This window comes from Gallinula chloropus (assembly GCF_964237585.1).
Source record: "Gallinula chloropus genome assembly, chromosome: 1".
NCBI classification, from domain to species: Eukaryota; Metazoa; Chordata; class Aves; order Gruiformes; family Rallidae; genus Gallinula; species Gallinula chloropus.
In genome coordinates this window covers 189,485,245-189,512,120 of record NC_140085.1, presented here as the reverse complement: position 1 = coordinate 189,512,120, position 26,876 = coordinate 189,485,245, and the positions used below count along the sequence as shown (strand labels likewise).

Genomic DNA, 26,876 nt, shown 5'->3' with positions numbered 1-26,876 from the left:
ATGAGGCTGCACTTTAACTCCTTTTTTGCAATCAACCTGCACACCCCCAGATTAATTTAATTCCTTCCACTGTTCGCCACGGTAATGCCAGCACTGGAGGAAGGGGAAAGGGTTTTAGGTTGAAAAGCCTGCTGGAATAGATGGTGGGGGGGGGATTTTTTTTTGCATTAAGGGCCACCGGATGCTTAATAAACATCTTTATTATCAGCCCAGCCTTGACTCTAAATAACCCAACTTGGATTTTAAGCCATGTTAACACCAGCCAGCCGCTGGGAATTGCGCTGGGGCCAACTGTTTCCTACTGGAGCTGTAGGAAATGTGCTATTTCCTTCCTTCCTATTTCCCAAAAAGGCTTTGGGAGAGGCTCCTCTGGGGTTCCAGCCGTGGGCTCATCTCGACAGAGACACATCCCTGCCCACGCACAAATCCTGCCTGGCACGGGGAACGCCTGCACGTCTGCCTGGGCGGGCTCTACATACAGAGAGAGCCACGTAGAAGGATCAAGCTCTTCCTCACCAGCCCGTATTTTGTGGCAGGAGGGGAATGGATGAGGGGGGTCGGGTGATTTCCAGCTCTTCATCTCCCCAAATAATTCAACCTTCTGTTTCCTCCGTAGTTCCCCAACCTGCTGTTTCCAAATCTGACGGTGCCAGGACGCACCCCGGGCTCTCCTTGTCTCCTCACGTCTGGAATTTGGTTTGCTCCCAGCAGGTTTGCAAAGCTGCAGCTGGGTGAAGGCTTCTGGGGATGTGCAGCAACAAACTCAGCAGCTTTTCCAACCCCGCAGCCTTTGGACTTCACTCCAGAGCCCACGGGAGTTCCACTCTTACCTCCAGCGGGAGCCGGGTCAGACCTTGATTTTAACCCAGAGGGGAACTCACCCCACCCAGAAATTAAATCCAGCCAAACACTTAAGTGCTTGAAATTTGGGTTGTTTCAAAATGATGCTCCTACTTAATACCCCACTGGGGTATTAAACACCTCCTCAGACCCACGCCAAGCATCAGAGGAGGGTCCTGCATCCCATCTCCCTGTGCCCACCTCCCATCCCACCTCTGTTTGGCCCTCAGCCCCTCGCCCCTCACTGTCCCAGGGATGGTTTGGGGGCTCTGGTTGGGCACCCACAATGCTGACACCAGCGCCTGGGTTATTTACGGCTCCTGTAGTCCCTGAGGACCACCCTCGATGGTGGGCACTGCTGCTCACCTCCACCAGATATCCCCAGCAACAGTTCTGAGAGCAGGAGGCAGCAGTTCAGTATTTCCAGAGGCTTTTTGCCCAACTTCTCCCAACCTCGTGGTTGCTCCATCTCCAGAGGAAAAGTGGGATCCTGTGGGGAACATGGGGCTTGGAGCTACTGGATCCTGACTCCTCTGTGGGTCATGGTTGGATCATAGAATCACTTAGGTTGGAAGAGACCTTTAAGATCACCAAGTCCAACCACAGCCTGCCCCTGCCTGGCCCACCTCTAAACCATGTCCTTAAGCACATCTACACCCCTTTCAACCCCCTCAGGGATGGTGACTCCACCACCTCCCTGGGCAGCCTCTTCCCATGCTTGACAACCCTTTCAGTACCGAAATCCTTCCTGATATCCAATCTAAATCTCCCCGGAGTGATTTGAAGCCATCCCCTCTCATCCGATCACTTGTTACCTGAGAGAAGGGACCAACCCTGGGCATCACCGGCGGCACCAGCCCGGCAGCATCCCGGCCGCGCCAGCACCGGGCACCTGGGGTGTTTTTTTTGGGGGGGATAAATGACTAAAAAGCGGCGTTTTCCCTCCGGCCGGTACCTTCGGATGCTCGTAGCCAGCCGTGCCCGCTCCTGCCCGCCCCCGCCGATACCGGACTACAGCTCCCGGCGAGCCGTGCGGGCGGGCAGCGCCGGGCAGGGCCGGGCAGCGGGAGCGGAGCGCAGCGCTGCCCGCAGCGGGGACCCACCGCGTCGCCTCCTCCTCACGGTGAGGGATGCGGGGGCTGGGGAGGAGAACTACCGGGGGATGGGGGGTGCTGGAATGGGGGAACCAGGGAGGGGGGGAAATGTGGGTACGGGGTGGGGGGAGGGGGTGAAGATGCCAGGGGTTGTGGGTACCGGGAGATGTGGGTACAGGAGGATGAGGGCAGCAGGTCTGAGCAGTGGGGGGGGCTGTAAATATGAGGGGGGATAAGGGTGCCATGAGGGTGTGAGTACTGAGGGATGGGAGTACAGGAGGGTGAGGGTGGCCAGGGATGTGGGGACCTGGGAGCTGTGAATTTTGGGGGGAATCTGGGTGCCAGGCGGATGGATACAAGCAGTGGAGGGTTCAGGGGCTGAGGGCTCCAAGGGGGATGTGGATACCTGGGTGTTTGGGCACTGGGTAACACAACTACCAAAGGCACCGGGTGGGGGGGGCTGTGCCTCAGCGTGTCCCCAGGGATGGGGGGCGGGGGTGTGTGTCCCATCAGGTGGTCCTGGCGCCATCCTGGGGTGCTGAGCCACCACCATCGTGGTGTGGGGGTCCGTGGTGGAGTGGTGGACGGGGTGGGGGGCTGTGGCTGGGCAACAGCTCCTGCCTGGCCCTGGGGTGTTGGCTCTGCTTGGGGACCCAGGGAGCAATGACTTCACGGCCTCGTTAAGGACTAATTTCCATCCAGGCAGGGAAAACAAACAAATGTGGCTGCCGTTTGCCATGGAAAGTTCCCGGGGCCGTGGGGAGTCACTGCCTGTTTTCATACACAGCCTGGATTTCCCCATTTACCTCCACGGGCCGATAATCCCTAAATCCCGATGAGATTAAAGGCAGAAAGAAAGGTGGCTGGAATTCCTCCTCCCTGCCTTCCTTCGATGGGATCCCACATCTCCCTAACCCCGATTAACCTGAACACTCTGCTCATCATCCCCTCCAAGCCCAAAAAAAGGGGGAACGAGGGTGAATCCCATCCTGCTTCGATCCCAGAGCAGCAGGGAGGCAAAAGCCGGGGAGGGGGGGAAAGCCACAGGCAGGGCGACAGCTGCTATTTTAACCCCGTTATTATTCCTGTGCCAGCAGGTCTGGAATACTCTCCAGCAGCCATGGCACTGGTGAAGAGCGGTTGGCTTTGGCGGCAGAGTAAGTGCGACCCATGAGCTTCCCAAACTGGGAGTGTGTCCATCCCCCTCCCTCCAAAACAAACCCAGAGAGAGGTTTTTGGTTCTGAGATGCTGGGAAGGGGGCACAAGGCCGGGGATGGCCCCAACCCGGGCGGTTAATCCACAGGCAGTGAGGAAATCGCAGCTCAGCCGCTGGGGGATTTATGTAAGAGGAGAGAGAGGCCCTTCTGCCACAGGAACGGACACACGGCTCCACGTCCGGGGCTGGATCCGGTCCCATGCGCACGGCAGGGCAGCACGGAGATGCCCTGATGGTGGTTTTGGCAGCTCTAAAGCCTCCTGGTCATGCTGTCCCAGCTGCCTGTGCCAGGCAGGGCCGCGCTGGGGGATGGAGCAGCTCTCAAAGGGGGCAGTGGGATCCACCTGCAAATTTGGGGGGACACCACCGGCTCTCGTGGGCTGTAGCCTGCGGGGTTCGCTGTGGTCCCTGTCACCTCCTCCCCATCTCGTCAGGCTCCATCCTGCGCCGCTGGAAGAGAAACTGGTTCGTCCTCTACCTGGACGGCAGTTTGGTCTATTACCACGACGAGACGCAGCGCGACATGGACGGCCGGATCCACATCAAATACAGCTGCCGGGACGTGAGGATCGGCCGGGAGTGCAGAGGTGAGCAACACCCCACCGCCCCAATCCCGGGCAGGGCTCTTCCCATAGCTCCAACCCATTTAATTGATGCTCCACAGGTCCGAAACATGCTCATGGACATCTAGAGTAGCCAAAAAAACCCCTTTCCCCCCAACCCAGGCTGCCTAATTCACCCCTTTAACTCCCAGCCACGAGATGCGTGCCCCGTCCGTTTTTCCCGTTGCTTTTCCATGGGGAAAGAAGGAGAAACTCAAACTCTCCTCCTGGTTCTATGCTGGTTCCAAACACGGATCCCACAGCCCTGACTCATCCCCTCGCCGTCTCGCACAAACAAGGCGAGAACAAAGCTGCAGCTCAGCTCAGCTCGGCCCACGGCTGCCACACAAAGCATCTTTTCTTGAGCTGTGGTGGCAGGAGCACAACCCCAAAGGTTTCTTCTCATGGTGGGCTTCAGATTTTATCCATGCTCATGAGCCAATCCCAGTGCTGAGCAGTTTGTGCTCCAAGGGAATTTGGGTGCCTGCTGGAATCCAGCAAGGTGGAAGTGAACGGAGCTCGGCTGAGGGGGTATTTTTGGCAAGGTTTTGTCCTTCCATTTGCCTTCTGCCACAGGGTGGGAGGTTCTGCTCACCTGCTCATCACTTGCGCTGGCTTTTCACCTCAGAGAGCCTGAGAGCACCTCGTCTCAGATCCAAAATGAACCCCAAATTAGGGATCCCGTGTCGCAGCAGGTTTTTAACAGCTGCGTTCATTAGTGACACCCTGCTGGGGCAGGGTGGGGGTGGGAGGTAATTTGGAGCCCTCTCTCCCAAGAAGGGCCGTGGATGGATGGGGGGTGTCTGGGTGTCACTGAGGCCGGATCCCATCTCTTCCAGATGTGCAGCCACCTGAGGGGAAGAGTCGCGACTGCCTGCTGACCATCGTGCTGCGGGACGGCTCCAAGACGACGCTGTGCGCTGAGAGCGAGGACGATGCTGTGTAAGCCAAAATTAACCCCGCTCTCTGGCCTTATCACCTGATTTATCTGAGTGTGGAAAGAGCCACATCCCGCTCCCGCCACGTCCCGCTCCCACCACATCCCACCTGTGGCTAAACACCCTCCCAGAGACCCGCCCCTCTCATGGGGCGACAGGCACAGGCGGAGATTTGGGTTTCCTGCTGAGTAATTCGAAGCCAAAAGCAGCTGGTTTTAAGCAGTCAGACTCCCATGGGGGAGGTTTCCCTCCTGGATCACACCTCAGCCTGGCTGAGGATCTCTGGAAGAAGGGTTTTCATCGGGATCTGGAGACAAACAGCATCAAAGTGAAGTGGGAATTGGTGTAAGGCCATGGCCAGGAGGAGGAAACACCGGCTTCTCTTCATTTTTAGAAAAAAATAGATTCAAATTTCTATAAAAATGTGATTTTAAATTAAGAATTATTAAAAATTAGTTTAAAAATTCCAAGCAGGAAACCTTCAGCTGCAGGGAGATGTTCAGCTGAGGCCAGGCTGAGCTTGTTGGCCTATGCATGATCCCAGCTGAATGGAAATTCATCCATTATCCACTTTTCCTGGCCCCAGTTCGGATGTCCCGCCCACCTGCCCTGGGTTCAGCCAGGGACTGTGTGTAGCCCTGTGCCCATCCCTGTGGCATCAGGTACCTCCTGACGTGTTCCCATTCCTGTTACCCAGCATTGGTTAATGGGGAAAGACTCGTACTGGCCCCATGGCTGCATCCGGATTCCTGGAGGAAGGGGGACACAGGTGCCTGGTGGAGCTGCCATCCAGCCAGAGGGCCCATGGCGGGGGGGGTGGTGGGGCACATGACACAATTCCTGCCCCCCCCAGCACACCCCAAAACCACATCCCCTCTCTTTTATTTGCAGTGCTTGGAAGATGGCCGTGCTGGAGGCTAAATCCACCCCGGTGAGGCTTCATTCCCAGAAATAAGGGGACACCATCTGGCATGGGTGGAGGTTATGCCAACTGGAGTTGTTCCCCCACACTGGGACCAGTTTTGGGTGTCCCCAAAAACCCTGCACCCATTGGGCAGCCTTGTGGCACAGGGAGAAATCCCCTGGAGCCCAGCGGGGAAGAAGGTTGGGGAGCAATCGCGATAGAGCATGTGATGTCACCAATGGACGATGACAGAGCCGGGGTGGGGGGGGGGGTTAGGGGGGACATGGTTCAGGTGACCCAGGGCATTTTGGATGCTCTGGGCCCCCCATTCAGCAGAGCAGGGGAACCTGAGCGATTCAGGCCCCTGTCACACATGTGGGGAAACTGAGGCACGTCCAGCCCAGGCCCCGTGCGGCCTCAGTGTGGGCACCGGCCTCACACCGTACTCCCGCTACTCCCAGGTGCACGTCTACGACCCCTACGATGACGACTACTACCAGACGGTGCCCCTCGACTCCCACCAGACCGCCTACATCAGCTCCGGCCACTACGGCCCCCAGTATGGAGGTGGGTGGGTGCACCCCGATTCACCCCAGCGTTGGGTTACCAACTGGGGGATGTTTACTTCTGTGGGGAAGGTTGGGGGGGGGAGGGGGGGGGATAGTTAGGGTGCTGCCCACCCCCTGCTCACCCCCCATCTCCCCTTTTTGCCTTGCAGCTCCTGGGGTGACCCACGTCATCGTGCGCGAGGATCCCTACCGGGTCTCCGGGGACCAGATGGCCTTGGGGCTGCTGGCAGGGGCGGCCACCGGTGCTGCCCTGGGCTCCTTCATGTGGATGCCGTGCTGGTTTTAGCAGCCTTCCACCAGCAGGATGTGGCCCCGACCCCCTTTGCCTCCCCAGCCCTGATCAACTCACCCCTGCTTGGTACCTGCCGTAAGCCACCCTCAGCCTCCCCGAACCATCCTGCTCAGCACCCTGCAGATGAGATCCAGCCCCAAACCCACCCCGTATCCTCCTCCCAGCTCCAGCTTTTGCATTAGATAACCCCCACATGCTTTGGAGACACCCCAAAACCTCTCCCAAACCCCACCTTCCCCCCCTCCCCTGCAGAGTCCCAGGCCTGAGGAGCTGCCAGGGTGGAGTGTGTGGAACCTCAGCCCCAGAACCTGGCTCAACTCCCCAATTCCATGCAAGGAGCTGCCTGCAGAAATACCTGGGATTTTTATGGGAAGAGGGGGTGCTGCTCCATGTCGCTGTTTTGGGGGTGACAGCTGATATATTTTGTTTTAAGCCTGCAGCCCAGCTGCTTTGTGAGGGGTTTTTTTAGCAGGGGTGGGGAAAGGGGGCTCCAGCACTGGAGCAGGTGCTGACACAAGAGAGGTTTGAGTGAAGATTAAGGAGGGGGGAGCACAGGGTGTTAAAAAACACTTTGGCGGGATTTTCACCCCCTTCCAGCCTTGCACCAGTCCTCTGGGCCCGGCCAAGCTGGAGAAGTGAGATCAAACCCCAGGGAATTTGGGATAAACCCTGGGAAACTGGGCTGGGAAGAGCCCTGGGAATATCACAGCTTCCCCAGGCAAATGGAAGTCACTGTGGGGGCGACAGGAGTTTCACCCTGAATTTTGGGAAGGGGGTAAAAAAATCACTCAGGGATAAGGGCAGCTCACACTGAGGACCAGCAAGCCCTTCCAGTAGCTAAACCAGGATCTTGGAAGCAGGGATTTGGGACTGAGGGAGGAAACAGGTCCCTTTGGGTGGACCTGAGGCTGGGGGACAAGGGGCAGCTCACCTTTCTCGCGCTGCATCGGGCAGCACCAGCATCGCCCATAGAGGGAGGATGTGATCCCTGGAGACACGGATCGATATCAATCAAATTCCAGAATAACAAACAAAAACCACAGCTAGATAAAGAAACCAAACCAAAACCCAGTGACACCAGCACCCCAGCCCCATTTCTTGTTAAAAGCCTCAGATCAGCTCATCCCTGCACCTGACGGGGGATCGGGGGATCCCAAAACACCATCTTCATCCTCCCCCAGCTTCCCTCCTGCTTCAAACCCGCTTCCATCCACCCCATCGAGTTTTGGAGAGGAAGAAACCACCACGAAGTGTGATCCGCAGTCTAATAAAGGCAGCGAGAAAAGGAAAGAGACCCAGCTTGTGGGCTGAGTGAGGATGAGGAGGGGACCAGGGGGTGGGAGGGTTTGGGTCTCGGTCCAAGAGCCGTGCAGGGGTGGCAGCGGCTCTTCCATCTCCTCCTGCACCCCATTTCTTTCCTCCCTTTTCAACTGGGAGCTCTGAAGGGTGGGATGGGCTCTAGGGAAAGCTCAAAATCACCCTCTGCTTCTCAGGAAAAGGGGGTTTGGGCAGACCTCACTGCACCCCAACATGGTCCCCGGCACTACAAGGGTTTGGGGTCCCTCTGAACGTGACACCGTGGCCCTGAAGGGCCGCAGAAGGGAAAACGCTGAGAGATCCTGCTCACCACAGCTGCGGGGCTGGAGGACTGTGATCATGCCCTGGCAGAGCAGCTCCTTCCTCTGTATACCAACTTCAGAGCCCACAGGAGGAGTTGTCTCCATTCAGGAAGGGAGCAGAGCAGTAAAGGGCCACACCAGCCCCAATTTGGGCCTGAAAATGGCCTCTTTGGGTCTGTTTTGTTTGCACACGGGGGGAGTTGTGCCTGGCCTGCCCCTGCTCTCAGAAACACTTCAGTCTTCTCAGCCAGGGCTTCGGGCTTCCCCCCATGACCCCTCCACACAAACCCCAGCTTTCCCAGAGAGGAGAAGGATCCAGCCCCATACACACCCCCCACCCCGTGCCCTCATCCCTTCTGCCTTCTTCTCCTTCCCAGCCCAGGTCCCACACATGGCACCCTCTGCCTCCCTGGGCTCTTCTCCTGCAGCCGATCCCCAGCTCCCGGGGCTGTTTCTGCTGTGCAGGGATGCTGGAGAGCTGAAGGAAAGCCGTGATGGATTTTAGGACACCCATCAGATGGGAAACTGAGCAGCGCTCGGCCTCATCTAACATGGGGGTTGCCATCCCGCTTTCCAATCACATCCCATCATCTCCACCTAAAACTCCCCACAAGAACCTTTGGGGGTGTCCCCCACCCTGATCCCAAAGGCAGCACTTTGGGAGCAACAGTCCCTTCCCTCAGGTGGCTGGGAACAAGCCGGGGAGCTGGACCTGCAGCAGAACAGAGGGATGGGGCATCCCTCCTGTGAGCAAGGGTGTCACATCCCTCTCACAGAATCACAGACTCACAGAACCGTAGGGGCTGGAAAGGACCTCCAGAGCCCATCGGGTCCAACCCCCCTGCCAAAGCAGCTCCCTAGGACAGGGCGCACAGGTCGGCGTCCAGACGGGGCTGGAATATCTCCAGAGCAGGAGACTCCACACTCCCCTGGGCAGCCTGTCCCAGGGCTCCCTCACCCTCACCGGGAAGAAGTTCTTCCCCAGATTGGTGTGGAACTCCCTGTGCTCCAACTTGAGGCCATCGCCCCTTGTCCTGTCCCCACTGACCACTGAGAAGAGGCTGGCCATGTCCCCCTGTGTCCCACCCTTCAGATATTGATAACCATTGATCAGATCCCCTCTCAGGCTTCTTTTCTCCAGGCTGAACAGCCCCAGCTCACTCAGCCTCTCCTCACAGGGGAGATGCTCCAGGCCTTTCATCATCTCCATGTCCCTCCCCTGGACTCTCTCCAGGAGATCCTTGTCTTTTTTATACCAGGGAGCCCAGAACTGGACACAACACTCCAGGTGGGGTCTGACCAGGGCAGAGCAGAGGGAGAGTATCACCTCCTTTGACCTGCTGGCCACGCTCTTTTTCATGCCCTCCAGGATCCCATTGGCCCTCTTGGCCACCAGGGCACACTGTTGGCTCATGATCAACCTGTTATCCACCCTGTCCCACCAGAGTCCCACAGCTCCAGGGTACCAAGCACTGTGCACAGTTCAGCTCCGGCACTGTGCACAGCCTCAGCTGGCACCGGCACCAATTAGCACTGACAGAGACTCCCCGGTGCCATCCCATCTGGCAGGAGACAGAGCAGCACGTCTGGATGCTTAATGAAGCCGCCTGGGATAAGGAGTCTCAGGGGTGGAGCTCAGCTCCAGTGGGAATGAAGCATCCAAGTGTCAGCAGCGTAATTGGCAGGTGCCAGCCAGCTTGGGCTGGATGGGGAAGAGGGAGCTGGAAGCTCTGGGAAAAGCCTGTCTCCAGCACCAGGCCCAGAGCAAGGTGCAGACATGCCTGGAGATGGAAACATCTGGAAATGCCCCGCAGAGAGCAGCGCTACCTGGAAATCAGCACTCCTTTCCACGCCATGTCCAGCTGCTGACCCACAAAAAGCTCCTTCTCCCCAGCTCAGCCTCCCCCGGCGCTCCCCGGCCCTGCGGTACCTGAACATCCCAGGGCTGATCCTGCTCCTCTCCTACCGGGCAGGGCTGCGCCGGTCCCCGAAGACCCGGGGCCACCAAGTGATCCAGGCAAAAGTCACCAAGCAAGCAGTGATGGACCAGCACGTGCCTCCAGCAGCAATTCCCAGGGGTCTTCCCGCTGTCGGTGGGAGCGGGTGATGGCAGCCGGGCCCTGGGGTAGGAAGCTGAACAAAGGAGCAATTCAAGAGGTTAAAAAGAAATCCGGAAGCACAAAGAACAGAAACCACGGTCTGCAAACCCATCACCTGCAGAAATACCTCCTGGCTTGGCTTCTGCTGCGCTCAGGCCTTCGCCCGCAGGAGAGGGGCTTCCTGGGAGCTTCCCGTGTCGACTGGGATTGATGTTGCGCAGGACCAGAGGGACAAGAAGTGCCAAAACCCAGAAATTAGGGTGAGCTCATTCTGCTCCCACTCAAATACAGAGTTGCACGATCCCTCTCTCCCAGCAGCGAGAGCTCCCAAAACTCCAAAGACAATTTGAAGCCCAGGATAACTCGAAAAACCCCTCTGAAATGAGGATTAACGCCATGGGACCGGGCTCAAGCGATTAAACATCGAAGCTTGGCCACAAACAGCCTTGTAAGATCAGTCCCCGAAGGTCATGGTGAAGAAATCGACCCTCAGTGTGATCAAAATCTTCTTATCTGGAAATTAAAGATACCACAGGCTGCAGAGCCTTGGCAGATGTCAGGACTTGAGCCTTGATTTTCCACCTGTCTCCCTCTTCCCAAGCTGGGGTAAAGGCAGGGAAGGTCAGTGCCAAGGCCAGTGCTGGGAGCATCGATGAACATGGCTGTCTCCCTCCAGCATCCTGTATCCAAGGACATGCAGCACTGCGGCTGGACTGACAGGCTGTGCAGGGGGAGCTGGGGGGGGATACAGAGCAATTTCAGTGCCTTAATTAGCAGTAACTTTAATTAAGCCTGTAACACAGTCCTCGCTCCAGACGCGCTCTCTGGGTGGTCTACAGCAACCGCTCAAAACAGCTTTAATTTATACCCAAATACCTGGGAAAACAGGTGGTGAGCCTGGAAGATTCGACTCTGAAATGGCATTTAGGGAGAGGTTCCTCCCTCCCAACCCAGCAGGGCAGAGCCAGGGGGCAGTGGAAGCATCCTCCGGGCTGAGCTGCCTTCAGCTCTGCCCTACTCCTCATCCTCTGGGGAAGGGCAGAGCCGCTCACGTCATTGCAATTCAGACGGCGTTCAATTCCTGACGCGTCTGAGCCAGGCGCTTAGAGCATCAGTCCGAGCAGCCGGTTATGTTCGGCTGTTCCACCGAAGGGATCCCAAAAAACCTTCTTAAAAAGCCATGTTGGACTTGGGTGGGGAAGGGAAAGGAGGTTAAAAAGGGGAAATACAAGAACAAACCTCAAATTCTTTTGCAAACCGATGAGAAACTGAGCCCAGGAAGATGGGAAAGCCCAGCTCCTGCAGCGCTACAGCAGCACAGCCAGCGGCTCTTTGGAGGTCGGGCTGTTTACAGCTGCTGGCAGAGCAGCTTCCAGCATTAGAAGCCTCCGCTATAGCAGGGAACACAGCAAGAAGCAGCCTGCCCACCCACCCACCCTCCCTCTCCCCCCGTCTCTCTTCCCATCGGGGTTGGGACATGCCCAGCTCTCTCACGCTGTCTGGTTTGCTGAGGATTTGGGTGCTGGGAAGGAGAAGCCGGCACTGCGCAGTGAGGGGACGGCGCTGGCTGCTGCCGCAGCAGCTCTGCGGATGCTCTTAGGATGCTGCCGTTCGCTCCAGCCTGGGAGTGTCAGGGCTGACCCCACCAGCAGAGCAGACAAAGAAGCCGTCAGCAAACACCCAGCGTGAGGTACCTACTAATCTGAGCCAGAGGCCAGACCATCCCTTGCCCAGAAACAGCCCCTTCTCTCCAGTTTAATCCTGTTCTCAATTACAGATGGGAAACTGAGAGATTGGGATTTGAAGGGAGAGCCCTGCGGACACGTACAGCAGCAGCATGAGGTTATTCACCAGCAACAGGGAGCAGGAAGGAGGAACAGCGACCAACACGCTTCAGTGCTACCCTGGAGACAACAGCGCTTAATGCTGAGTCCAGATCATCCAACAGATCCGTCCTACACCAGATTTCACAGGGGACTGTGAGTGAGGGCTCCCACTCAGGGCAGGACCTGTAGGGACCGGGACCAGAAGCTCCACTCCATGACAAGAGCAAACCTGTCCCACACCACTAAGCCCAGCACATCTCCAAGACTACATCCCATTTCCTTCCTCATTAAATTTAACAACCAATTTTACTGATAGTCTTTTTAATGCAGAAGAGCTTCAATAAGCAATAAGAGTTTCAGCTGCTGGCCTCACCAGACCAAAACCAGTTTCTCCAGAACCCCAGACAAGGATAACTCCGTTACTGGTACTCACCTACGCGTCCCCACAGCCCTTCTCTGCCATCTCCAGCAAGGTGGAGGCTTGAGGATCTTCCTCAAGCATGGTAGGGCTGATCCACCTGCGCTCTCAAAGTATAGGCACCCAGGGAATCCAAAGCAGGCAGCAGCGAGGCCACGCAACACACCCAAAGGGAGGAAACAGATGGATTTGGAAAGCAAGAAAGGATCGGAAAGGCACCGCAGCGGCAGGGGGAGGCCACACACTCCTTGTACCCATCCTCACTGGAAACAATCATAGAATCACAGACTGGTCTGGGTTGGAAGGGACCCCAAGGATCACAGAGCTCCAACCCCCCTGACACAGGCAGGGCCACCAACCTCCAGGCCTGGAGCTACACAAGGTTGCCCAGGGCCCCATCCAACCTGGCTTTGAACACCTCCAGGGATGGAGCACCCACCCCCTCTCAGGGCAGCCCGTTCCAGCCCCTCACCACTCTCTCTGGAAAGAACTTCCCCCTAATATCTCATCTAACCCTTCCCTCCTTCAGCTACACTCCATCCCCCTTGTCCTGACAATCGCGGCAACACCGTACCGAACCAGAGGGACAGTAAACTAACAACTCCATCACCTTTTCTCAAGGGGAAACAAGCAGCAGCTCATTTTCTCTTTTCCAAAGCCTCCAGCAGTGCTCTGAGCCCAAAGGAGCATGAGCAAGCGACATCCTGACACACCAAGCCCCCAGGAACCTGTGCTGTGATGGACTTATGTAGAGAAGAGACCCAGAGCTTTCCAATGAGACAGGTATTTATTTAGTTCAAGCGCTAAGGATTTATTGTTGTCGTCGTCATCGTCGTTGTTGTTTCACGTTATCGAACAGAGCTGAGGTACCAAGTGACATTCCAACATGAAGAAAAGGAACCTTTTTTCCCCCCCACCTTATACAGTTTCTTCAACTACTCGTTATCAAGACAAAGTGAGCAATGGAACAGCTGCGTTAACGTACCGTACAACAATCAAGCCAGAGTGGAGGAGGAGAAAAGAAACAAGAGGAGAAACCTTCACTGGTTACAAAATCCTTGTCATTCAATCTGTTCCCGTGGTTCTACTGGCCATGGAGATGGAGTAAACCAGGATTCAAAGCTAAGATGGCAGGAGGAATTAATGGTGCAAAAGAAAGAAAGAAAAGAAAGAAAATTAAGAGTGTGCTGCTCCTGAGCTCCTTTGGAAATGTCTTTTCTCTGGAAAATTGGGATTAAGATGGGATTGAGTCCTGCTGACATGTTAAGCACTGACTGCTGGCAAGGATGCAGGTTAAACATACCTGGGGGGCTATGTGCCAAACGACTGATGGGTCATCCTTGTCCCTGAGACCACCATGGGCACCCAACTTTCAAGATCTTTTTTGGTTTGGGGTTTTTTTGGGGATTAGAGCAAGTTCTATTGGGCCTGTTGAACGAACCTGCTCCTGGATGCGTGGCTGCTCTCCACGGGCGGCTTCTGTGACAAGGAGCTGAGCCACTTGGTCACCGTAAGCTGAGGAGCCAGAGAAGCTGAGGAGCCAGAGAAGCTGAGGAGCCAGAGAAGCTGAGGAGCCAGGTCCTTGCAAATCCGGTGCTTAAAGCTGGCGACTATGGGAAACAGAAGGTTAGAGGGGAAGCAGAAAAGCATGTGCTTGTGGAAAAACAGCCAAAGGATGAGCAAGGCGAGTTGTGTGAAGAACCAAAGGTGGTGGTGGAAACCCAAGGACCAAACCCAAGCAAAACAAAGCAAAAGGAAAAAGCAGCGAGCTGAACCATTTTTACACAGTTAAGAACAGCACAAGCCAGGAAAAGCAGCCAGGTTTCCTTTCCCCCTCCCCCTCCAAACCCCAAGTGTTTCTTTCAAATAAAGAGCGATCCTTTGTCACGTATCATCGATGTTTATTTCCAGACATGCCACGTCAAAAAAAAAAAGAACCCAAAACCACCCCAACCCCAACCCAAACCTCGCCTTCTAAAAGCACTTTCCATCTCCTTCTGCCTTACAATCGTGCAGAGTTGCTCTAAACCCAGGGAAGGGCATGAGCCTGGAGTTTATTTCGGAGGTGAATAAACACCATGACTCTTTTTAAAGCCCTTAAGGGTGGTGAGGATGATTCCCACTTTTTTTTTCTCTTCCCTGGTGGGCTATTTTAGGTGGTAAAAGGGGCAGAAGAGAATAATAAAGAGGAACCTGGTGAATTTGGTTGCAATCGTTGGTTTAAGCAGCGATCACATTCCCAGATTCCAAAGAGAATTGCTTCCCAACACCATAACTCAGCCTCACTGGGCCCAGCAAACAATGTATTTACAACTGGTGTTTATTAACTTACACAGTAACTTCACAACGACTAGTAAAGATTAAAAGGGTGCACTTCTAGTGTGTTCTGATTCTGTGGGTTCTTGGGTAGCTACATCAGCAAAGAGCTGGGAAAAAGGGATTCCTCAGCAAAACGAACCCAAATCCTTCCCAAAATAGTAAAGGGGGGGAAAGAAAAAACAACCAACCCACCCCAAAAACTACGAGAAGGAAAAAAATATCAGCACAGAAATAAATATTCCAAGAAAAAAAGGGTTAATTGTGAGCTGAGTTAAATAGAAAACTAAATTATTGGGTGTTTAAGGGAACTATACAGAGCTCTAGGGAACAGAACTAAACCAACTCAGAAGATGGAACTTAAAAAAGAAGCTAAAAAATAAAGGCATAAATCTGCATAAATCTGCATAATTGTTAAGTCTGTTTCCATCCTACTCAATTCCCTTTTCCAGCTAAGATCTCTCAACTAGGGTTCCTGTCCCATCAACACCACCTTCCCCAGTTGACCTATGACCACACTATGGAAAAGCAGATGTGATTTCCCCCCACACACACCTTTTCCATTGCCATCCCTCCTCCAACACATCCCCCCAACCCCTTCTCCCTCCCATCTCTCCCAGTAGCAAACTGGCCTGCGAGCTCAGCATCTCCTCTGGGTAATCCAGCTGCTCTTATCTCATTTTTGTATACCCAGCCAAATTTCAAGGTTTTAATCCGCTTTGGCAGGTTGTAGTGCCGGTCCCAAATTCCTTACTTTTATTTTATTTTAAATATTTCCCCTAAAAACCACAAAAAAGAAGCAAAACTGGGGGTTTTTATCTCCACCAAGCAGCTGAAGCGTTACGCTCCCATCTCTCAGGCAGTAGTAATTTACTCCCCAAGTATAATTTAACTTCTAGGTTAAAAAAAGGGGAAAATAAAAAAAAATAAAGAATAAAATATAATAAAAAAGCTTCTGCAAACTCATTTCACCCTTGAAAGGTTATTCCCCTCATTATTTTCCACAAGGGGTTTTCCTAAGGCATCCAATCTTTTCCTTTACCCCCCCACCCCCCGACTCAAACCTCAAATCCTCCAGAAGCCATTTGGCCTTTTCTGAAAACACTTTGGGTTTCTCAGGATGCTGTTTGGGTTTTTTTTTTTTGGGGGGGGGATGTGTTCAGGCTGCCTCTGCAAGAAAGAAAATAGTATAATAATAATAATAATTATAATAATCATCCTAATAAGCTGGTAGCTTTTTGGGGTGTTGAAAAAAAACCAAAAAAAACCCCACCCATCCCAGCTAAGGCTGGGTTCCCAAAAAAATGATTTGGGGGGTTGCAAACCAGTTGGGACTATCTCTGTTCTGAAGATTTAAGAGCATGGGTTGAATTTTGGGGTTTTTTATTATGGTTCTTGATAGAATAAGCGGTTTAAACCTCGGCACCTTGTGGTTGTGTTGGTCACCTCCTGGTTTCTTAAAAAAGAGGTGGATTGGGAAGTGTTTTCCTGCATGTAAACCTCTCCTAAATCCAATTCCAAACTTTCCTCAGGTTTTTCCATCTTATCAAAGTGCAATTTCTCATAACATATTAAAAATAAAAAGGAATAGATTAAGAAATTGTACCTAATCTTGTGGGTTTTTTTTTAAAGTTATAACTAGAATACGCTCAGAATAAGTTTGGCTTTTTTTTTTCCTCTTTTTTTCTTATAAATAATGAAGACACCAACATTTTCTTTGCTTGTGTGTTTGTGTGTGTGTGTGCTTGTGAAGCTTAATTAAGATCATCTCCACGAGACAGCCAGCGATGATGAACCGCGCTACGTTATTACTGGAAGGGGGAAGGTTCAAAGCCAATATTCACACTGCAGTCAATGAAGAGTAAAAGGGAAGGAGGGGGGAAAGCAGTGATGTTCTGGAGAAAGGCAGGAGCCCCAGTGGGATTAGCAGGAGCAGCCTCCTTCACTGACTGGCTGCTCTTGAGGCTTTTCCAGTTTTATGTCGATCACTGGAAGAGATTGGTTAAGGTAAAATTTGGAGGTAACTCCAGTTTTCCTACCAGGAAAGTATTTGGATTGGTATTCTGGGGTTTAGTATCACCCAACGTATCATCTACAACGTGTTTCAGCTCGCTTGGGTTAGGGAGAAGGTGGAGAGTGAGAGGGCTCCATCTGCACACGGTTCCCCGGGCAGCAGGACCTCCATGGACAGAATATCTAGCAGGGTTCCTCAGGGACCTGTCCTAGTCAATATGTTCACTGATGACCTGGATGAGGGACCAGAGCGCACAGACAGCGAGTCTGCTGCCCACACAGAGCTGGGAGGGGTGGCTGTCACCCCACCCCAGAGAAAGACTTCTCCTTGGTGCTGTCTCCAGGCACATCATAGAATCCCAGGCTGGTCTCAGCACTGAGAGCAGCAGCTCTGGCTCAGAAGGGGCTTTATGTGCTGGCTCAGAGAACAAAGCCCTGGAGACAGCAGAACCAGGAGGAGCGCACGAAAGGACAGCTCATGGACAGAACCCCCCAGCAGCATAGTCCTTCTCACTAAAACGTCCCTAAAACTCCCACATACATATATCACGATGCTCTGGATGTGCCGTCCTGAGCTCTCCCATACATCCTTCCTCTAGTTAAACCGCTCTGCTCACACCCTCCACTCCCTACTGCGGCCAACAATCCCCTGCCACCTCCCCAGACTCTCTCCTCACAAGGCCAGCTAGCTCTGCTGAAAACATGAGGTTGACAGAGCTCACTGCTCCAAACCAGCCTGTGACAAGCTCCTGCTCCTCTCTGTGACACTCCAATTCCCAAGCGATGTCATACACTGATCCCAAACCCAGCTCACGGCCGATGAGCATGAGTCACAGAATGACCAGGTTGGAAAAGACCTTTAAGATCATCAAGTCCAAACGTCCCTGTCCTATGCTGACCCAGATCTCTCAGTACCTCATCTACTCAGCTGTTAAACACACCCAGGGGTGGGGACTCAGTCCCCTACCTGGGCAGCCTGTTCCACAGCCCCACAACTCTTCCAGGGAAGAGCTTGTCCCTCCCATCTGAGCTGACCCTGCCCTGGTGCAGCTTGAGCCCATTTCCCCTTGTCCCATCTCCTGTCCCCTGGCTGAGGAGGTCTCCCCTCATCCTCCTCTTCTCTTGCTCCCTCTTTCATCTAGGGCCCGTGTTTCCCTCAGGCACAGCAATGCCTGGTGGCACTTTGCCCCTCCGAATCCCATCAGGAACACAAAAAGGATACTGTCTTCTCTACTTTTGTCTTGTGTGCTTTCCATTCCAGGCAGGGCGGCTGCCACGCGTCGGAAAAGCTGCAAAACAAAACACACAGGGAAGAGATCAAAACAATCATAGTTTAAAAGAGTGTCCAGCCCAGTGTGCAGTTCAAACAAACCCCAATACATCCATTGGTACAGAGAACACAGCTTACACCCGAAAGGCCAACACCAAACATAACCTGTCTTCTTCGGGAACAGCAAAGCCTGTTTCTTCTTGTTACTGAAGATCACAGAATCCCCGACTGGTCTGGGTTGGAAGGGACTCCAAGGATCACAGAGTTCCAACCCCCCTGACACAGGCAGGGCCACCAACCTCCAGGCCTGGAGCTACACAAGGTTGCCCAGGGCCACATCCAACCTGGCCTTGAACACCCCCAGGGATGAGGCACCCACCCCCTCTCTGAGCAGCCCGTTCTAGCCCCTCACCACTCTCTCTGGAAAGAACTTCCCCCTAATATCTCTTCCCTCCTTCAGCTTCACCCTATCCCCCTTGTCCTGACAGACTCTGCCCTTTAACAAGCTGATTCCCCTCCTGTTTCTCTGCTCCCTTCAGGGACTGGAAGGCTGCAATGAGGTCCCCCCGCAGCCTTCTCTTCTCCAGGCTGAACCAGCCCAGCCTGTCTTCATAGGGGAGGTGCTCCAGCCCTCTCATCATCTTCATAGCCTCATCTGACCCCTCTCCAACAGTCCCCCATCTTTCTTGTACTGGGGGCCACAACTCTAGACATAGAACTGCAGGTGGGGCCTCCCAAGGGCGGAGCAGAGAGGGGCAATCCCCTCCCTGTCCCTGTTGCCACCTCTCTTGTCATGGAGCCAAGGATACCATCGCCCTTCCAAGTTGCAAGAGCACACTGCTGGCTCATGTTAAGTTTCTTATCCACCATGACACCCAGGTCCTTCTCAGCAAAGCTGCTCTCCAGAAGCTCTTTTCCCAGTCTGTAAATATGTCTGGAATTCCCCCAGCCCAAGTGCAACACCTGACACTTCGCAGTGTTGAACCTCATTAGGTTCATTCGGGCCCACCATTCCAGCCTGTCAAGATCAAATGCTCTTGGCTACATGCAAACCTCCTATGACCCTATCCAGGTATTCTAGCTCTCCCTTGGATGCTGTCTCCAGTTTCCCTGCAATATCTTAGCTCCAAACTCTCTTCATCAATTTATTCTTCTCAAAGGGGCCTGAGTGGTAAGACTGGATGGCAACAGCTTCCTTCCCTGCTTCTCCCACCTCTGCCCCCGAGGCTCAGAATTGAGGTTCCCACCATGTTTCCCAACACTCTGGGTGAGGAACCGACAGATTTGTCCTCTGCCAACACACTGCCATGTCCTCAGCCCGATGGAGCTCGTCCTGGGGGACAGCAGGATGACCATGACCAGCAATATGCCCTCATGGCCAAGACAGACAATGGCATCCTGGGGTGTATGAGAAGGGGGAACAAGGGAAGTCCTTCTCCCCCTCTGCTCTGCCCTGGTTAGACCCCACCTGGAATATTGGGTCCAGTTCTGGGCCCCTCAGCTCAATGAGGACACAGAACTCCTTGGAAGAGCCCAGTGCAGGGCCACCAAGGTGATGAAGGGACTAGAACCCCTTCCTGATGAGGACAGGCTGAGGGAGCTGGGCCTCTTTAGTCTCCTCTTCTACAGGCTGAGGGGTGACCTCATCAATGTCTATCAATATGTAAAGGGTGAGAGTCAGGAGGCCGGAGCCAGGCTCTTCTCAGGGATGGCAGCAACAGGACAAAGGGCAGTGGGTGCAGCTGGAGCAGAGGAAGTTCCATGGGAATGTCAGGAGGAACTTTGCCACTGTGAGGGTGCCAGAGCCCTGGGCCAGGCTGCCCAGAGAGGCTGTGGAGTCTCCTTCTCTGGAGACATTCAAACCCAGTGATCCTGGACGTGTTCCTGTGTGATTTAGTCTGGGTGACCCTGCTCTGGCAGGGGGTTGGACTAGATGAGCTTTTGGGGTTCCTTCCAACTCCTAATGCTCTGTGAGTCTGCAATTCTCCTACCCAGGAACAGCAGAGTTATGGTCCATCCTACAGCTCAGCGCCATTTCTCCAAGAAGCTGGAGGAACCACGCAAGCTTCAACAGCAACATTCTCTTTTTCACACCCCTTGGCAGGACATGAGGACAGGAGATGAATGGAAAGACAGACAGCAACTTTACTATTCCTTGATTCTTACCTATGGCAAACAGCCCTGGTGCAGTTTGGATCCCATGCTGATGTGCTCAGCATGCACCCAGACGTAAGCACTGGCCACACGCTACGTTACTGTTTTCACACTGTTCCTACTACGTGTTTCTTGCTCAAACGTTACCAACTATCCAGGACAGCAGATGTTTCCAAGCACTCAACATCTCACAGGTTCATTAAGGTTGAAAAAGACCTCCAAGATGACCCAATCCAACCATGCCCCTACCACCTCTATCACTCACTAACCCACATCCCTCAGTACCTCAACCAACCTTTCCTTGAACACCCTGAGGGACGGTGACTCCACCACCTCCTTGGGCACCCTGTTCCATCCACCAGTGCATTCAAATCACCCCAGCAAGTGTCCAACAGCAGTTCGGGGAGTCCCAAAACACATCACACAAATCTGACATCAGACTTGACATGTTACAACCACTGTCTCTGTCCTCTCCTCCAGCCCTACAGAACTAAACCACTTATCCCCTGTGACCCACCTTCCATGGAAACTGAGCCAAGACATCATTGACACATCCCTGGCTTAGGTATTGATGTACTTGGCATAGTGTCATTCACAGACCCACAGAATCATAGAGGTTAGAAGGGAGCTCCAGAGATCATAGAATCCAACCCCCCTGCCAAAGCAGCTCCCTAGGACAGGTCACACAGGTCGGCGTCCAGATGGGGCTGGAATATCTCCAGAGAAGGAGACTCCACACCCCCTGGGCAGCCTGTCCCAGGGCTCCCTCACCCTCACCAGGAAGAAGTTCTTCCCCAGATTGGTGTGGAACTCCCCGTGCTCCAACTTGAGGCCATCGCCCCTTGTCCTGTCCCCACTGACCACTGAGAAGAGGCTGGCCATGTCCCCCTGTGTCCCACCCTTCAGATAATGATACCCATTGATCAGATCCCCTCTCAGGCTGCTTCTCTCCAGGCTGAACAGCCCCAGCTCACTCAGCCTCTCCTCACAGGTGAGATGCTCCAGGCCTTTCATCATTTCCATGTCCCTCCTCTGGACTCTCTCCAGGAGATCCCTGTCTTTTTTATACCAGGAAGCCCAGAACTGGACAAAACACTCCAGGTGGGGCCTGACCAGGGCAGAGCAGATAGGGGGATCCCCTCCTTTGACCTGCTAGCCATGCTCCTTTCAATACCCCCCAGGATGTCACGTGCCTGGAGATCCTAGGTAAGGCTCATTCCTGGCATTGCTTTTTCTTCCCTACTTGTAACGTTCATATAAAGCGAAGGATGGAGTTTACGGGCACCAATCTTAAACATAAAAACCTCTCAACTGACAGGAACCAACTGGAACTGCTGTGTTGAAACCAGGCTGCTGATGGAAAGGTTCCATGTCTAACATGTACTCATCCTTTCTTTATGTTAAGCTAGGACTAAAATTAATGTTTCTCCCCTAAATTCTTTCAATAAGAAAAAAAAAAAAAAGGGAATTTGGCAACTAAGAAAAAGGAACTTTCTTTCCTATTAACCTCTGCTTATCAGCCACAGCACATGCAAATGAATCCAATTAGGGATCCTTGGGGATGGATAGGAAGCAGCATTCCACACGGGGTTCATGGTGCCTTCAGGGGAGGTTTATCTCGCTGAGAGATATCACCACTGCACATATATAATGTATATACACACACAAACATATGTATTTGTGCCTCTGTCTATAAAACCACATGTATTGGGGAGCACTCAGTGTTTCCTTCCAAGGCCAGAGTTCAACACAGCCATCTGGAAGCCTGAGAGCCACTCAAAGTCCCTTTCAGCATTCAACCCTGCAACCTCCTTCCCAATTAATCCCTGGAAAACAAAACCACCAATAAGAAAACCACACGCCCCCCTCCCCATCATTTCTCACCATTAGTTTCACCTCCTTTGCCAAACTGCGTCTTTTCCTGCTACTCCAAGAATAAACCCCTAACAGATCAGCAGCACAAACGACCACAGGCACCAGTTTTCCAAGCAATATGGAAAGGCCAAGAAGAATCACTGTCCAGATGGAAAAGCTGGGCAAGAAACCTGCTTCCCCCAACAAGCAGCAAACAAAACATGTTCCCCTAATTCTCATTCTCTGAGGAGAGCAGAGCAGGAGTCGTTCCTGCCTGACAGACAAGAGAGAAAAATCAACAGAGAGGAGAAAGAGCCGAGCTGGGGGATGCAGCCAGCTCAGGGAGAACGGGGTTGGTCGAGGGGCCGGGGTCCTTTCGCTGCTGCCGTGAGAAAGTTGGTCTGCCAAAGGCCACATTCAGGCTGTGGCTCTGAGAGCAAGTGTGAGGCGTGCCAGGTACCGCCCTGACGAGGTCTTTGGGGTACCCCCTCCCCTCCCTTTTCTGTAAGATGGGAAAATGAACCCTGACATACTCTGGGCATGAAACCCAGCGTCTGACAATAAGGTTCCATGAGATACAGACTGCTGAGGGAGAGTGTGAATGTCAAATACTTTCCAGCCTGCTGAGGGCTGGAAAACGGACCAGAGGCTACAACTGTTGGCATCACAGGAAGCAAGTTATCCATCTCCCAGCCCTAAGGGTCCCCTGGGAAACAGTCTCAGAATCCCAGAATCACAAGGTTGGAAAAGACCTTTAAGATCATCAAGTCCAGATACAGAAGGAGGAAGTTTGTCCCTTCAAAGAGAGGTGCCACCCCTCACGATGAAGAACATGAGAGCTTTACAAGGTACCTGTGTTATTAAACCACAGTGTCTTATGTCAAAGAGGACTACAGGGACACCATCCAAAGCCTTCCTACTTCCATCTCAAATCATCAAGGCTCCAACCAGCCCAGAAAGCCACAAAGCTCCTAACTGGCTTGAACATGGACTTCTGGAATTGTGTTCAGTTACAAAGCAACTCCTCTGAGGGAAGAGGGAGTCTGGAGCTTCTGCCAAGAAGGCAAATGGCATCCTGGCTTGTGTCAGAAATAGTGTGGCCAGTAGGTCTGGGGAGGGGATTGTGCCTCTGGACTGGGCACTGGTGAGGCTGCACCTCGAGTGCTGGGTCCAGTTCTGGGCTCCTCACCATAAGAAGGACATGGAGGTCCTGGAATGAGTCCAGAGAAGGGCAACCAGGCTGGGGAAGGGGCTGGAGGGCAAATCCTCTGAGGAACGGCTGAGGGAGCTGGGGGTGTTGAACCTGGAGAAGAGGAGGCTGAGGGGAGACCATATCACCCCCCACAACTATCTGACGGGAGGTTTTAGAGAGGTGGGCAATGGTCTCTTGAGGCAGGGGACAGGAGATGGGACAAGGAGAAATGGGCTCAAGCTACACCAGGGCAGGGTCAGCTCAGATGGGAGGGAAAAGTGCTTCCCTGAAAGAGTTGTGGGGCTGTGGAACAGGCTGCCCAGGGAGGGGGCTGCGTCCCTGCCACTGGGTGTGTTTAACAGATGGGGAGATAAGGGACTGAGACATCTGGGTCAGCACGGGACAGGGATGGTTGGACTTGATGATCTCAGGGGTCTTTTCCAACCTAGTGATTCCACGATTCATCACCATCGTCACCATTCCTCTCAGCAAGGCGACTGCTCTCCAGCACACACATCCCCCCAAATCAAACACAGGACTGCAGCACAGAATCCCAGCCTTAATTACAAGCCAGCCTCTGTGCTGTGGCAGGATTAATTGGCAGACCCTGGAACCAAACACTTTTCCACTCGCTAAGTTAAGACATCCAATTATTCCATTATATAGGGAACAATGTTCTGACTTGTGCGCAAAACGAAGGGACATCGCAACAACAGACCCTTCAGTCCTGCCTGTAACATCCAAAGGAATTTCTACCCCTGCTTTAGCAACTCCTCATACAATCCTGCACACAAACCACATGAGTAACATCATCCAAACCACACACAAGATGGATATGTGCACACACAGTCACTCTATGGAGACACCCAAAAAGGAACATCTCCATCTTGCACTACTGCTTCTCCTCCCACCGCTCTACCAGCCAGCAAGTGCTTTAGCAGCCCCAATTCCCTACAAGAACTTGGCAGATCCATGAAAAAGCAGCATCCTTTATCCATATCCAGCTCCAGCGATCCCCTACAAAGCATTTTTGTTCCATAACTACGCACCAACCATGTTCCTTTCATGTAACCTCCACATCAGTTCCATGGTGTTTACTCATTTCACTGGTTCACCCTTTGCAAAGTGATGTATCTTCATTAACACAAGTGCTAAAACTACATGGAGCAGGTCAGAATTAAATGAACTGCAGCTCCTTAATTTTGTTTCAGCTGCATCAGCTCAAGAGACATCTCAGGGCTTCCTCTGATTCAAAAGCCACTCATCAACCAGAAGAAATAAATTGCTTTGTCTGTCCAACAACATTCGATCACAGCTTCAGTGCCTTCCAACACCAGCTGGAGTGGGAACACCAGTTTACACTGTCTCATTGTATAGTGGAAGCATTTCAAGCCATCACATTTCTCCTTGAACTGGTTTGCCCACATTCTTTCACAGAATCACAGAGCATCAGGAGTTGGAAGGGACCTCAAAAGATCATCTAGTCCAACCCCCAGCCAGAGCAGGATCACCCAGACTAAATAACATAGGAACGCATCCAGGATCACAGGGTTTGAATGTCTCCAGAGAAGGAGACTCCACAGCCTCTCTGGGCAGCCTGGCACAGGGCTCTGGCACCCTCACAGTGGCAAAGTTCCTCCTGACATTCCCATGGAACTTCCTCTGCTCCAGCTGCACCCACTGCCCCTTGTCCTGTCGCTGCCATCCCTGAGAAGAGCCTGGCTCCGGCCTCCTGACTCTCACCCTTTACGTATTGATAGACATTGATGAGGTCACCCCTCAGTCTCCTCTTCTCCAGGCTCAAGAGATGCAGCTCCCTCAGCCTCTCCTCATCAGGAAGGGGTTCCACTCCCTCCATCACCTTGGTGTCCCTGCACTGGGCTCTTCCAAGGAGTTCTGTGTCCTTCTTGAGCTATGGGGGCCAGAACCGGACCCAATATTCCAGGTGGGGTCTCACCAGAGTAGAGCAGAGGGGGAGAAGGACCTCTCGACCTACTAACCACCCCCCTTCTCATACACCCCAGGATGCCATCGGCCTTCTTGGTCATGAGGGCACATTGCTGGTCATGGTCATCCTGCTGCTGCTCCCCAGGTGCCTCTCACCTTCACTGCTTTCCAACAGCCCAGTCCCCAACCTCTAATGGTACCAGGGGTTGCTCATTCCTAGATGCCAGACCCTACACTTGCCCTTGTCCAATTTCACTCGATCAGTATCAGGAACAGTCCTCAGACCTGTGTTTTCCCCAACATTTGAACCTTCATCCCTTCAATCCAAACACCAAACCTGGGTTATCCTGAATCTGGGAATTCCTTCTTCAGGGGAAAAGTTCCAAGTCCTTTGCTGTAAGGTCAGGGATCCTTCTGAACTTCAGCCCACCAGTCAACCCCGAGACGCTGCTTGCTGTGTACAGACTACAGGTGCACGAACAGGTTGTGGTAGACACATCACTCACCTGTTTTACGTTGTATCCCGCTTTTGCGCTAGTTTCAATGAACATTACATTCAGCTCTTTGGCTTTTCTTTCTCCTTCCTCAATGGACACTTGTCTGGGGAAGATAACACAAAATTAGAAGAGAAAAACACCCACAAACCTTGACAAATGAAGATGTTCATCTTCAACCCAAGGACGTGATTGCTTTCTTGCAGTTCTGAAAGCATTTTGTGGGTTTTTCTTCCCCCTCCCAACATGCATATCTCAGAATGACAAGGTGGGAAAAGACCCCTGAGATCATCAAGTCCAACTGTCCCTGTCCTGTGCTGACCCAGATCTTTCAGTACCTCATCTCTCTGTATGTTAAACACAGCCAGGGGTGGGGACTCAGCCCCATTCCTGGGAAGCCTGTTCCACAGCCCCACAACTCTGCCAGGGAAGAACTTTTCCTTCACATCTGAGCTGACCCTGCCCTGGCGCAGCTTGAGCCCATTTCCCCTTGTCCCATCTCCTGTCCCCTGGCTGAAGAAACCATCGCCCACCTCTCTGCACCCTCCTGGCAGGTCAGTGGAGGTGCTGAGAAGGTCTCCCCTCAGCCTCCTCTTCTCCAGGCTCAACACCCCCAGCTCCCTCAGCTGCTCCTCACAGGATCTGCCCTCCTGCCCCTTCCCCAGCCTGGTTGTCCTTCTCTGGACTCGCTCCAGGACCTCCATGTCCATCTTATGGGTAGGAGCCCAGAACTGGACCCAGCACTCGAGGTGCAGCCTCACCAGTGCCCAGTCCAGGGGCACAATCCCCTCCCCAGACCTACTGGCCACACTGTGTCTGACACAAGCCAGGATGCCATTGGCCTTCCTGGCCAGCCGGGCACACTGCTGGCTCATGGTCAGTCACCCAACACCCCCAGGCCCTTCTCTGCCTGACAGCTCTCCAGCCAGTCTCCCCCAGCCTGTAGCGCTGCACGGGGTTGTTCTGTCCCATGTGCAGTACTCTACACTTGGCCTTGTTAAACTTCACTCCATTGGTCTCAGCCCATCGGTCCCGTCTGTTCAGATCCCTCTCAAGAGCCTCAGAGGGATTAGATCAACACTTCCTCCCAGGTTAGTGCCATCTGCAAAGTTACTAAGGGAACATTCAATCCCTTCGTCGAGATCATCGATAAAGATGTTGAACAAAACTGGGCCCAGGACTGAGCTTGAGAGTCTGGGGGGGGGGGAAGCCCTAAAA

At 53.3% G+C, this 26,876-nt stretch overlaps 2 protein-coding genes across 4 annotated transcripts in view; one reads left to right on the top strand and one right to left on the bottom strand.

Moving 5' to 3' along the window:
* Positions 1–3,054: 3,054 nt before the first annotated feature.
* Positions 3,055–6,450, top strand: PLEKHB1 (pleckstrin homology domain containing B1; the record flags this gene model as incomplete). Its single annotated transcript, XM_084269222.1, has 6 exons — positions 3,055–3,091; positions 3,586–3,738; positions 4,593–4,695; positions 5,583–5,622; positions 6,057–6,162; positions 6,314–6,450. 6 exons carry the CDS (start codon positions 3,055–3,057, stop codon positions 6,448–6,450), a joined length of 576 nt encoding a protein of 191 aa, XP_084125348.1.
* Positions 6,451–14,304: 7,854 nt separating this feature from the next.
* RAB6A (RAB6A, member RAS oncogene family) overlaps positions 14,305–26,876 on the bottom strand; it is a 67,172-nt gene continuing 54,600 nt past the window's right edge. For all 3 annotated transcript variants that reach the window (XM_084264347.1, XM_084264346.1, XM_084264345.1), the window contains 3 exons: positions 25,671–25,764; positions 17,970–18,036; positions 14,305–16,722 (listed from right to left, as the gene is read on the bottom strand). In XM_084264347.1, coding sequence (XP_084120473.1) covers positions 16,658–16,722; positions 17,970–18,036; positions 25,671–25,764 — 226 coding nt within the window. In that variant the 3' untranslated portion in view covers positions 14,305–16,657. The remainder of the gene's footprint in view (positions 16,723–17,969; positions 18,037–25,670; positions 25,765–26,876) is intronic.